The sequence below is a fragment of the Sapajus apella genome, unplaced genomic scaffold, assembly GCF_009761245.1.
Source record: "Sapajus apella isolate SASKATOON/1434 unplaced genomic scaffold, GSC_monkey_1.0 scaffold49, whole genome shotgun sequence".
NCBI classification, from domain to species: Eukaryota; Metazoa; Chordata; class Mammalia; order Primates; family Cebidae; genus Sapajus; species Sapajus apella.
Genome location: NW_022436989.1, coordinates 372,169 through 385,196, shown reverse-complemented (window position 1 = coordinate 385,196; position 13,028 = coordinate 372,169). Strand labels below are relative to the sequence as shown.

General features: G+C 36.9%; 1 protein-coding gene across 1 annotated transcript; it reads right to left on the bottom strand.

The window, feature by feature from the left end:
- Nucleotides 1–11,248: 11,248 nt before the first annotated feature.
- Nucleotides 11,249–12,284, bottom strand: LOC116526161 (olfactory receptor 2M5). The gene has a single exon (XM_032242465.1). It carries the CDS (start codon nucleotides 12,252–12,254, stop codon nucleotides 11,328–11,330), a length of 927 nt encoding a protein of 308 aa, XP_032098356.1. The 5' UTR covers nucleotides 12,255–12,284; the 3' UTR covers nucleotides 11,249–11,327.
- Between the last annotated feature and the right edge of the window lie 744 nt (nucleotides 12,285–13,028).

Below are 13,028 nucleotides of genomic sequence, written 5' to 3'. Positions count from 1 at the left end.
CAGCAATGACATTTCTTTTTGTATTTCACTTGGGATACATGTGCAGAACGTGCAGGTTTGTTACAGGTGCCATGGTAGTTTGCTGCACCCATCAACCTGTCATCTTTTTTTTTTTTAAATGGAGTCTTGCTCTGTTGTCAGACTGGAGTGCAGTGGTGCAATCTTAGCTAACTGCAACCTCTGCCTCCCAGGTTCAAGCGATTCCCCTGCTTCAGCCTCCAGAGTAGCTGATACTGGTGGCTATTTTTCTTTTCTCGAATTTTAGTAGAGACGGAATTTCACTGTGTTGGCCAGGATGGTCTAGATCACCTGACCTCCTGATCTGCCTGTCTTGGCCTCCCAAAGTGCTGGGATTACTGGTGTGAGCCACTGCACCCGACCAGTCATCTAAGTTTTAAACCCTGGACACATTAGGTATTTGTCCTAATGCTTTCCCTCCTCTACCCTACCACACTTCAATGGGACGCAGTGTGTATATATTCCCCTCCCCTGTCCATGTGTTCTCGTTGTTCAACTCCCACTTATGAATGAAAACATGCAATGTTTGATTTTCTGTCCCTGTGTTAGTTTGCTGAGGATAATGGCTTCCAGCTTCATCCATGTCCCTGCAAAGGACATGAACTAATTCTTTTTTTATGTCTGCATAGCATTCCATAGTGTATATGTGCCACATTTTCTTTATCCAGTCTGTCATTGATGGCCATTTGGGTTGGTTCCAAGTCTTGGCTATTGTAAATAATGCTACAATAAATATACATGGGCATGTGTCTTTCTAGTAGAATGGTTTATAATCCTTTGGGCATATACCCAGTAATGGGATTGCTGGGTCAAATGGTTTTTCTAGTTCTAGATCTTTGAGGAATTGCCATGCTGTCTTCCACAATAGTCACACTAATTTACACTCCAACCAACAGTGTAAAAACATTCCTGGCGGGGTGCGGTGGCTCACGCCTGTAATCCCAGCACTTTGGGAGGCCGAGGCGGGTAGATCACGAGGTCAAGAGATCGAGACCATCCTGGTCAACATGGTGAAACCCCGTCTCTACTAAAAATACAAAAATTCAGCTGGGCATGGTGGCGTGTGCCTGTAATCCCAGCTACTCAGGAGGCTGAGGCAGGAGAATTGCCTGAACCCAGGAGGCAGAGGTTGTGGTGAGCCGAGATCGCGCCATTGCACTCCAGCCTGGGTAACAAGAGCGAAACTCCGTCTCAAAAAAAAACAAAAAACAAAAAACAAACAAACAAACAAACAAACAAAAATTCCTATTTTTCCACAGCCTGGCTAGCATCTGTTGTTTCCTGACTTTTTCATGACCACCATTCTAACACGCATGACACTGTATCTCAATGTGATTTTGAACTGCATTTCTGTAATGACCAGTGATAATGAGGTTTTTAAAATATGTTTGTTGGATGCATAAATGTCTTCTTTTGAGAAGTATCTGTTCATATCCTTCACTCACTTTTTGATGGTTTTTTTTTTCTTGTAAATTTGTTTAAGTTCCTCATAGACTCTGAATAGTAGACCTTTGTCAGATGGATAGATTGCAAAAATTTTATTTCACTTTGTATGTTGCCTATTCACTGTGGTGATACTTTCTTCTGCTGTGCAGAAGCTCTTTAGTTTAATTAGATCCCATTTGCCAATTTTGGGCTCTGTTGCAATTACTTTTGGTGTTTTAGTTATGAAGTCTTTGCAGATGCCTATGTATTGAATGGTATTGCCTAGGTTTTCTTCTAGGGTTTTTATGGTTTTAGGTCTTACATTTATGCCTTTAATCCAACCTGAGTTAATTTTTGTATAAAGTGTAAGGAAGGGGGTCCAGATTCTGTTTTTTGCATATGGCTAGCCAGCTTTCTCAATACCATTTATTAAATAGAGAATCCTTTCCCCATTGCTTATTTTTTGTCGGCTGTTGAAGGTCAGGTATTTGTAGATGTGTGGTGTTATTCCTAAGGCCTCTGTTCTGTTCCATTGGTCTATATATCTGTTTTGGTACCAGTACCATGCTGTTTTGGCTACTATAGACTTGTAGTATAGTTTGAAGTAAAGTAGCATGATGCTCCAGCTTTGTTCTTTTTGCTTAGGATTGTCTTAGCTATATGGGCTCTTTTTTGGTTCCATGTGAAATTTAAGGGGTTTTTTTTTTTTTTTTTTTTTTTTTTCTAATTCTATGAAGTAAGTCAAGGATAGCTTGATGGGAATAGCACTGACTGTATACATTACATTGGGAAGTGTGGCCATTTCACCATATTGATTTTGTGTTTTTCCATTTTTTTGTGTGTCCTCTCTTATTTCCTTGAGCAGTGGTTTGTAATTCTTGAAGAGGTCCTTCATGTCCCTTATAAGTTGTATTCCTAAGTATTTTATTCTCTTTGTAGTAATTGTGAACAGGAGTTCATTCATAATTTTACTCTCTGCCTGTCTATTGTTGGCGTGTGGGAATGCTTGTGATTTTTACACATTGATTTTGTATCCTAAGACTTTGCAGAAGTTGCTAATCAGCTTAAGGAGTTTTTGGGCTAAGACAATCAGGTTTTCTAAATATACAATTATGTTATCTGCAAACAGGGACAATTTGACTTTCTCTCTTCCTATTTGAATACCCTCTATTTTTTTTGTATCTTGCCTGATAGCATTGGCCAGAACTTCCTATACTATGTTGAATAGCAGTGGTGAGAAAGGGCATCCTTGTCTTGTGCTGGTTTTCAAAGGGAATATTTTCAGCTTTTGCCCATTCAGTATGATATTAGCTGTGGGTTTGTCATAAATAGCTCTTATCATTTTGAGATACGCTCCATCAGTATCTAGTTTAATAAGAATTTTTAATATGAATGGGTGTTGAATGTTATTGAAGGCCTTTTCTGCATCTATTGAGATAATCATGTAGTTTTGGTCATTGGTTCTGTTTAATGTGATGGATTACATTTATTGATTTATGTAGTTGTACCAAGGATGAAGCCAATTTGATCGTGGTGGATAAGCTTTGTGATGTGCTGCTGGATTTGCTTTGCCAGTATTTTATTGAGGATTTTTGCATCGATGTTCATCAAAGATATTGGCCTGAAATTTTTGTCTTTTTGTTGTGTCTCTTCCAGGATGATGCTGGCCTCATAAAATAAGTTAGGGAGGAGTCCCTCTTCTTTTATTGTTTGGAATACTTTCAGAAAGAATGGTACCAGCTCCTTTTTGTATGTCTAGTTGAATTCAGCTATGAATTTGTCTGGTCCCAGGCTTTTTTGGTTTATTTGTTTGGTAGGCTATTAATTACTGCCTCAATTTCAGAGCTTGTTATCGGTCTACTCAGGGATTTAACTTATTCCTGGTTTAGCCTTGGGAGAGTGTATATGTCCAGGAATTTATCCATTTCTTCTAAATTTTCTAGTTTATTTGCTTAGAGGTGTTTATAGTATTCTCTGATGGTAGTTTGCATTTCTGTGGGATCAGTGATGATATCACCTTTTTCATTTTTCATTGTGTCAATTTGATTCTTCTCTCTTTTCTTATTAGTCTGGCTAGTGTCTATCTATTTTGTTAATCTTCTCAAAAACCAGTTCCTGGATTCATTAATTTTTTGAAGGGCTTTTTTGTGTCTTTATCTCTTTCAGTTCTGCTCTGATCTTAGTTAATTCTTGTCTTCTGCTAGCTTTTGAATTTGTTTGCTCTTCTCTAGTTCTTTTAAGTTTGATGTTAGGGTGTTGATTTTAGATCTCCTCCACTGTCTCTTGTGGGCATTTAGTGCTATAAATTTCTAGTTTTCTCTTAACTGTGCTTTTGCTGTGTCCCAGAGATTTTGATACGCTGTCTCAATTGTTCCAAAGAACATCTTTATTTCTGCCTTAATTTCATTATTTACCCAGTAGTCATTCAGGAGCAGGATTTTCAGTTTCCATGTAATTGTGCGTTTTTTTTTTTTTTTTTTTTTTTTTTTTTTTTTTTTTTTTTTTTTTTTGAGACAGAGTTTCGCTCTTGTTACCCAGGCTGGAGTGCAATGGCGCGATCTCGGCTCACCGCAACCTCCGCCTCCTGGGTTCAGGCAATTCTCCTGCCTCAACCTCCTGAGTAGCTGGGATTACAGGCACGCGCCACCATGCCCAGCTAATTTTTTGTATTTTTAGTAGAGACGGGGTTTCACCATGTTGACCAGGATGGTCTCTATCTCTTGACCTCGTGATCCACCCACCTCGGCCTCCCAAAGTGCTGGGATTACAGGCGTAAGCCACCGCACCCGGCCAATTGTGCGGTTTTGAGTGAATTTCTTAATCATGAGTTCTAATTTGATTGCATCAACAAAGATCAAAATAGATCAAAACAGTCTGAGAGACTGTTTGTTATGATTTCCATTCTTCTGCATTTGTTAAGGAGTGTTTGACTTCTAATTGTGTGGTCAATTTTACAGTAAGTGCTATGTGGTTCTGAGAGGAAGGTATATTCTACTGATTTGTTGTGGAGAGTTCCACAGGTGTCTATTGGGTCCGCTTGGTCTAGAGCTGAGTTCAAGTCCTGGATATCCTTGTTAATTTTCTGTCTTATTGATCTGTCTAGTACTGAGAGTAGGGTATTAATGTTTCCCACTATTATTGTGAGAGAGTGTAAGTGTCTTCACAGGTCTTTAAGAACTCATTTCATGAGTCTGGGTGCTCCTGTATTGGATGCATCTATATTAAGGACAGTTAGCTATTCTCATTGCATTGATCCCTTTACCATTCTGTAAAGCCCTTCTTTGTCTTCTTTGATCTTTTGTTGGTTTAAAGTCTGTTTTATCAGAGACTAGGATTTCAACCCCTGCTTTTTATGATGTCAATTCGCTTGGTAAATATTCCTGCCTCCCTTTATTTTCAGCATGTGTGTGTCTTTGCATGTGAGTTGGGTCTTGACTCTTTATCTAATTTGCCAGTCTGTGTCTTTTAATTGGGGCATTTAGCCCATTTACATTTAAGAATAATATTTTGTGTGAATTTGATCCTGTCATCATGATGTTAGCTGGTTATTATTCACATTAGTTGATGCAGTTTCTTCACATTGTTTTTGGTCTTCACATTTTGGTGGTTTTTTTTAGTCACTAGTACCAGTTTTTCCTTTCCATATTTAGTGGTTCCTTCAGGAGCTCTCGTAAGGCACAACTGGTGGTGACAAAATTCTTCAACATCTGCTTGTATGTAAAGGATTTTACATACAAGAATCTGATGATTATGTCTCTTGGGGTTGCTCTTCTCAAGGAGTATCTTAGAGGTGTTCTCTGTATTTCCCAAATTTAAATGTTGGCCCGTCTTGCTAGGTTGGGGTTGTTCTCCTGGATGATATCCTGAAGAGTGTTTTCCAACTTGGTTCCACTCTTCCCATAACTTTCGGGTACACCAATCATTTGTAGGTTTGGTCTTTTCACGTAGTCCCATATTTCTTGGAGGCTTTCTTCATTCCTTTTCATCTTTTTACTCTAATCTTATCTTCACACCTTACTTTATAAGTTGATATTCAATCTCTGATATCCTTTCTTCTGCTTGATCAGTTTGGCTATTAATATTTGTGTATGCTTCAGAAAGTTCTCATGCTGTGTTTTTCAGTTCCATCAGGTCATTTATGTTCTTCTCTAAATGGGTTCTTCTAGTTAGCAGTTTCTGTAACATTTTATCCAGGTCCTTAGCTTCCTTGCATTGGGTTAGAACATGGTCCTTTAGCTCAGGAGAGTTTGTCTTTACCCACCTTCTGAAGACTACCTCTGTCAATTCATCAAACCAATTCTCCATCCAGTTTTGTTCCCTTGATGTAGAGGAGTTGTGATCACTTGGGAGAGAAGAGGCATTCTGATCCTTTGAATTTTCAGCGTTTCTGCTCTGTTTTTTTCTTCATCTTCATAGATTTATCTGCTTTTGATCTTTGAGGCTGATAACCTTTGGCTGGGGTTTTTGTGTGGGGGTCCTTTTGTTGAAGCTGATGTTATTGCTTTCTGTTTGTTAGTTTTCCTTCTAATAGTCAGGCCTGCTGCAAGTCTGCTGGAGTTTGCTGGAGGTCCACTCCAGACACTGTTTGCATGGGTATCACTAGCAAAGGCTGCAGAACAGCAAAGAGTGCTGCCTGTTCTTTTTCAGAAAAACCAGCTCCTGGATTCATTGTTCTTTTGAAATTTTTTTTGTGTGTGTGTGTCTCTATCTCCTTCAGTTCAGTTCTGATTTTGGTTATTTTCTGTTTTCTTCTAGCTTTGGGATTTGTTTGCTCTTGGCTCTCTAGTTCTTTTAGTTGTAGTGTTGGGTTGTTAACTTGAGATCTTTCTAACTTTTTGATGAGGACATAGGTATATAAATTTCCCTCTGAACACTGCCATACTTGTGTTCCAGAGATTCTGGTAAGTTGTATCTTTGATCTCATTGGTTTCAAAGAACTTCTTGATTTCTTAATTTCATTATTTACCCAAAAGTGACTCAGAAGCAGGTTACTCAGTTTTCATGTAATTGTATGGTTTTGAGTGAATTTCATAGTCTTGATTTTGAATTTGATTGTGCTGTGGTCCCAGAGAGTTTGTTATTATTTCAGTTCTCCATTTGCTGATGAATGTTTTACTTCTGATTATGTGACTGATTTTAGAGTAGCACCATGTGGTGATGAGAAGAATGTATATTCTGTGGTTTTGAGGTGGAGAGTTCTGTAGATATTTACAGCTTTATTTGATCCAGTGATGAGTTCAGGTCCTGAATATCTTTGTCAATTTTCTGTCTCAATTATCTCTCTAATATTGTCATTGGGGTGTTAAAGTCTCTCAGTATTATTGACTGGGAGCCTAAGTCTCTCTAAAGGTCTCTAAGACCTTGCTTTGTGAATCTGGGTACTCCTATGTTGGGTGCATATATATTTAGGATAGTTAGCTCTTCTTGTTGAATTGAACCCTTTACCATTATGTAATGCTCTTTTTTGTCTTTTCTAATTGTTGTTAGCTTAAAGTCTGCTTTGTCAGAAACTAGAATTGCAACCCCTGCATCTTTCTGTTTTTCATTTGCTTGGTAGATTTTCCTCCATCCTTTTATTTTGAGCTTATATGTGTCATTGCATGTGAGATGAGTCTCTTCTCTTGAATATAGCACACAAATGGATCTTGGTTCTTTATCAAGCTGACCACCTTGCGTTCTTCAATTTAGTGTTTCACTTAAAAGATACAGAATGTCAGAATGGCTAAGAATTCACCAACCAAGTTTCTGCATCTTCAGGAAACTCACCAAACATATAAGGAGTAACATCAGCTTAAGATAAAGAGGTGGAAGAAGATATTCCATGCAAATGGACACCAAATGTGAGCAGGAGTAGCTATTCTTATATTAGAAAAAACAAACTTTAAATCAACAGCAGTTAAAATAATATTTTATAATAATAAAAGGACTACTCTAACAGGAAAATATTACAATTCAAAATATATATTCACATAATAGTGGAACTCCCAAATATATAAAACAATTACTACTAGACCTAAGAAAGGAGATAGATGGCAACACAATAATGTGGGAAACTTCATTCAGAGCACTGAGAGCACAAAACAGGTCATCAAGACAGAAAGTCAACAAAAAAACAATGGACTTAAACTATATATTACAACAAATGGACTTAACAGATATTTACAGAACATTCTACCCAGCAATTAAAGAATATACATTCTATGCAGCAGCAACAGAACATCATAGGCCACAAAACAAGTCTCAGTGAATTTAAGAAAATCAAAATTATATCGAGTAGTCTCTCAGGCCATAGTGGAATAAAATTGAAAATCAACTCCAAAAGGAACCCTCAAAACCTTGCAAATACTTGGAAATTAAATAACCTACACCTGAATGATCACTGGGTCAACATTACAATCAAGACAGAAATTTAAAAATTCTTTGAACTAGAAGATAATAGTGACAAAATCTATCAAAGCCTCTGGGACACAGCAAAAGCAGTGCTAAGCAGAAAGTTCATACCATTAAATGCCTGCATGAAAAAGTCTGAGAGAGCACAAATAGATAATCTAAGGTCACACCTCACAGAACAGGAGAAGCAAGAACAATCCAAACCGAAGCCCAGAAGAACAAAAGAAGTAACAAAGATCAGTGCAGAGCAAAATTAAATAGAAACAAAAAAATACAAAAGATTAATGAAACAAAAAACTAGTTTTTAAAAAAGGTAAATAAAATTTATAGACCATTAGTGAGATTAACCAAAAAGAGAGAAGATGCAAATAAGCACAATTAGAAATGAAACAGGAGATATTATAACTGATTCCACAGAAATACAAATAATTAATCAAGGCTACTATGAACACGTTTATTCACATAAACTAAAAATCCTAGAGGAGATGAATAAGTTCCTGAAAATATACAACCCTCCTGGATGAAACCAGGAAGATATGGAATCTCTGATCAGACCAGTAACAAGAAGCATGATTGAAATTGTAATTTTTTTTAAAAAATGCCATAAAAGAGTCCAGGACAAGACAGATTCACAGCTGAATTCTATCAGACATTCAAAAAGAATTAGTAGCAACCCTACTGACACTATTCCAAAACATAAAGAGAGAATCCTTCATAAATCATTCTATGAAGCCATTATCACCCTAATACCAAAACCAGGGAAAGACATAAACAAAAAAAGAAAACTACAGACCAATATCCCGGGTGAACATAGATGCAAAAATTCTCAACATTTACTAGGGAACCGAATCCCACAGCATATCAAAAAGCTAATCCACCATAATTGAGTTTCATACCAGGGATGCAGGGATGGTTTAAGATACATAAATCAATAAATATGATACACTACCTATACTAAGTTAAAAACAAAAATCACATGATTATCTCAATAGACACAGAAAAGGCATTTGACAAAATCCAGCATCTCTTTGCAATTAAAACTTTAAGTAAAACTGACATAGAAGGGGCATACCTTAAGGTAATCAAAGCCCTTTATGACAAATCCATAGCCAACATTATACTGAACAGGGAAACGTTGAAAGCACTCCCCCTGAGAACTGGAACAAGACAAGGATGCCCACTTCCACCATATCTATTCAACACATTACTAAAAGTCCTAGCTAGAGTGATCAGAGAAGAGAAAGAAATAAGGACATCCAAAATGGTAAAGAGAAAGGAAAACTGTTGCTCTTTCCTGATGATATGATTGTATACATAGAAAACGCTAAAGGCTCATCTAAAAAGCTTCTAGAACTGGTAAATAAATTCAACAAAGTTTCAGGACACATAATTAATGTACACAAATTAGTAGCTTTGCTATATATCAACTGTAACCAAGCTGAGAATCAAATCAAGAATTCAACCCCTTCACAATAGCTGCAAAAAAAAAAACAAAAACCCACACAATATTAAGAAATATACCTAACCAAGAACATGAAAGACTTCTACAAGGAAAATTACAAAACACTGCGTAAAAAACTCATTGAGAACAAAAACAAATGGAAATGCATCCCATACTCATGGATGGGTAGAAACAATATTGTAAAAATGAACATACTGCCAAAAGCAATTTACAAATTCAATGCAATTCCCATCAAAATACCACCATTCTTCACAGAACTAGAAAAAACAATCCTAAGATACATATGGAACAACAAAAAAATTTCTGCATAGCCAAAGCAAGAATAAGCCAAAAGAACAAATCTGGAGGCATCACATACCCACCTTCAAATTATACCATAAAACCATAGTCATCAAAACAGCATGGCACTGAATAAAAATAGAGACACAGACCAATGGAACAGGATAGAGAATACAGAAATAAACCAAAATAATTACAACCAACTGATCTTCAATAAAGCAAACAAAAACATAAAGTGTGGAAAGAACATCATATTCAACAAATGGCTCTGTGATAATTGGTGAGCCACAAACAGGAGCCTCATCTCTCACCTTATACAAAAATCAACCAAGATGGATTAAAAAACTTAAATCTAAGACCTGAAACCCTAAAGATTCCAGAAGGTAACATTGGAAACAACCCTTCAAGACATTGGCTTAGGCAAGGATTTCATGACCAAGAACCCAAAAACAAATACAATAAAAAACAAAGATAAATAGCTGGGAACTAATTAAACTAAAGAGATTTTGCACAACAAAAGAAAGTCAGCAGAGTAAATAGACAACCCACAGAGTGGGAGAAAATCTTCACAATCTACACATGTGACAAAGGATTAATATCCAGAATCTACAAAGAACACAAACAAATCAGCAAGAAGAAAACAAACAATCCCATCAAAAAGTGGGCCTAGGACATGAATAGACAATTTTCAAAAGAAAATATACAAATGGTCAACTAGCATATAGAAAAATGCTCAACATCACCAATTATCAGGGAAATGTAAATCAAAACCACAATACAATACCACCTCAGTCCTGCAAGAATGGCCATAATCAAACAAACAAACAAACAAACAATAATAGATGTTGGCGTGGATGCAGTGAGGATGAAAGTTTTACACTCTTGGTGGGAATGTAAATTAGTATAACCACTGTGGAAAACAGTGTGAAGATTCCTTAAAGAACTACAAGTGAATCTACGTTTTGATCCAGCAATACCGCTATTAGCTATCTACTCAGAGGAAAAGAAGTCATTATACAAAATAGATACCCAAATATGCATGTTTATAGTAGCACAATTTGCAATTGCAAAAATATGGACCTGTCCAAATGCCCGTCAATCAATGAATAGATAAAGAAAAGGTGGTATATATATATATATATATATATATATATATATATACCATGGAATACTAAGTCATAAAAAAAATGGCATTCACAGAAACCTGGATGAAATTAGTGACTATTTTATTCTAAGTAAAATAACTCAGGAATGAAAAACCAAACACTGTATGTTCACATTCATGTGCTGAAATGAAGCTATGATGCAAAAAGGCATAAGAATGGTACACCGGGCTTTGGGGACATGAGGAAACTATGGGGCCTGATGAGGAATAAAAGACTACACACTGGGTACACTGACCACTGCTTGGGTTATGGGTGCACCAAAATATCAGAAATCACCACTAAATAATTTATTTATGTAACAAAACACCACTCGTTCTCCGAAAACCTATTGAAATAAAAAATTAAAAATAATTTTAAAAACATCATATTCTTATTGGAAATGTCTTATGTTGTAGTCATAGCTGATCAGAATATAAAATAATAAATAGTTATAATAGTATATCTGAAATAAATTATATAGTTGCTCATAAATATGACATTACAAATTTATGTACACAATGAATCCTATTTTCAAGACTTAATGGAAAAAGAAGTCCATTTTAAAAAACAATTTAGCAGAGACCAAAACATGAAGTTTGTTAGGTAACTCACTCTCCAGACTTGCCCTTTCCTAACACCTTCAGGAATGCTCTGGTCACTTCCTTGTTGCGGAGGCTGTAGATGAGGGGATTCAGCATGGGAGTGAGGATGGTGTAGAATACAGACACCATCTTGTCCTGCATAGGGGAGTGATCAGATGTTGGCCTTATGTACATGAACAAACCTGCCCCATAGTACATTCCCACCACCATGAGGTGAGAGGAACAGGTAGTGAAAGCTTTACGACGACCCTCCCCAGATCCCATGCGAATGACAGTCAGAATAACTCGAGCATAGGAAGCAATGATGATTGCAACAGGGAAAACAATCATTACTATACAGCAGATGAAAAGAACCTCTTCAAATATTGATGTGTCATTGCATGAGAGGATTAGCAGGGAAGGGAACTCACAGAAGAAGTGGGCAATTTCCCGAGATCCACAATAGGAGAAGGAAAATGTAGCTACAGCATCAATGATTCCATCTGTAGAGCCCAGGATCCAGGAGAAGGCAGCCATAAGTCCCCAAATTTTGGGCCTCATGAGATTGGTGTATCTTAGAGGGTGGCAAATGGCAATGTAGCGGTCATAAGCCATAACAGCCAAAAGAAAGCACTCAGAGCCAAGCAGTGATGTATAGAAGAAAATTTGCATGGCACAGCCAGCCACAGAAATGAACTTGCTGCCAGACAAGTAGTTGAAGGCCATCTTGGGTACAGTGGTGCATATGAGCATGAGGTCCATGAGGGACAGTTGGCTGAGGAGGAAGTACATGGGGGTGTGGAGCTGGGTGTCCAGGTAGATGAGGAGAACCATGGCAGAGTTTCCCATGAAGGCCACTGAAAAGATGCCCAGGACCAGAAAGAAGAGGAAGGTGTGGGTGGGGCTGTGATTGAAGATACCCAGAAGGATGAAGGTCTGATTCTCCCATGGCATGATGAATATGCTTTTTGCCTAGTACCACAAAACTAGTTCATTAATTTGGTAAACCAGTGCCTTGTAAAGCATGCGATTGTGATAAATTTTGTAGGTCAGTGATCAATACAGCATGAACAAAAGTAGAAAACTAAAAGGTCAAGAAGTATATAATCACAACAAAATATGTTCTTTAAACACTGCCTCACTTATAAAATTACGGAGCTTTTCCTAAGGTTTTCTTCTGAGCATCATTTTTCTCCTTTGAAAAATTAGAATAACAATATCTAATAAATGATCGATGGAGTTTTTTTTTTAAATATGTCTCCAAAGGAAACAGACAGTTCTTATAACATCTTTTACAGATAAATTGATAGAGAAATTCAGCTTCAGTCAGCATGAAACCAACACAATACTAGAAATGGAAAATAAATTTGTGCCTTTGCTCACATAATTGGCATTTTTACTACCACTGTTAACAAAAACTGTGTGTTTTTCTATTACTTTGCAATTTATTTGATCTATACTTTATAGTAGTTTTCTATATAGTAAGTAGATACACTGAAAAGATTTTCAATTATACAAATCTAAAATCTAGGCCATTATATCTATAGCCCAGTGTTATGGATTTAGTTATATATCTTCCTGAACAGATACTCAGCATGTGAGTCTTTTTGGAAATACATAGAGAGTGTAATTAGCTAAGGTGAGATCATATTGAATTAGAGTGGGTTTCTCTAATTCAATATGACTCATGTTCTGATAAGAGGATGGCCATGTGAAGACGGAGACATG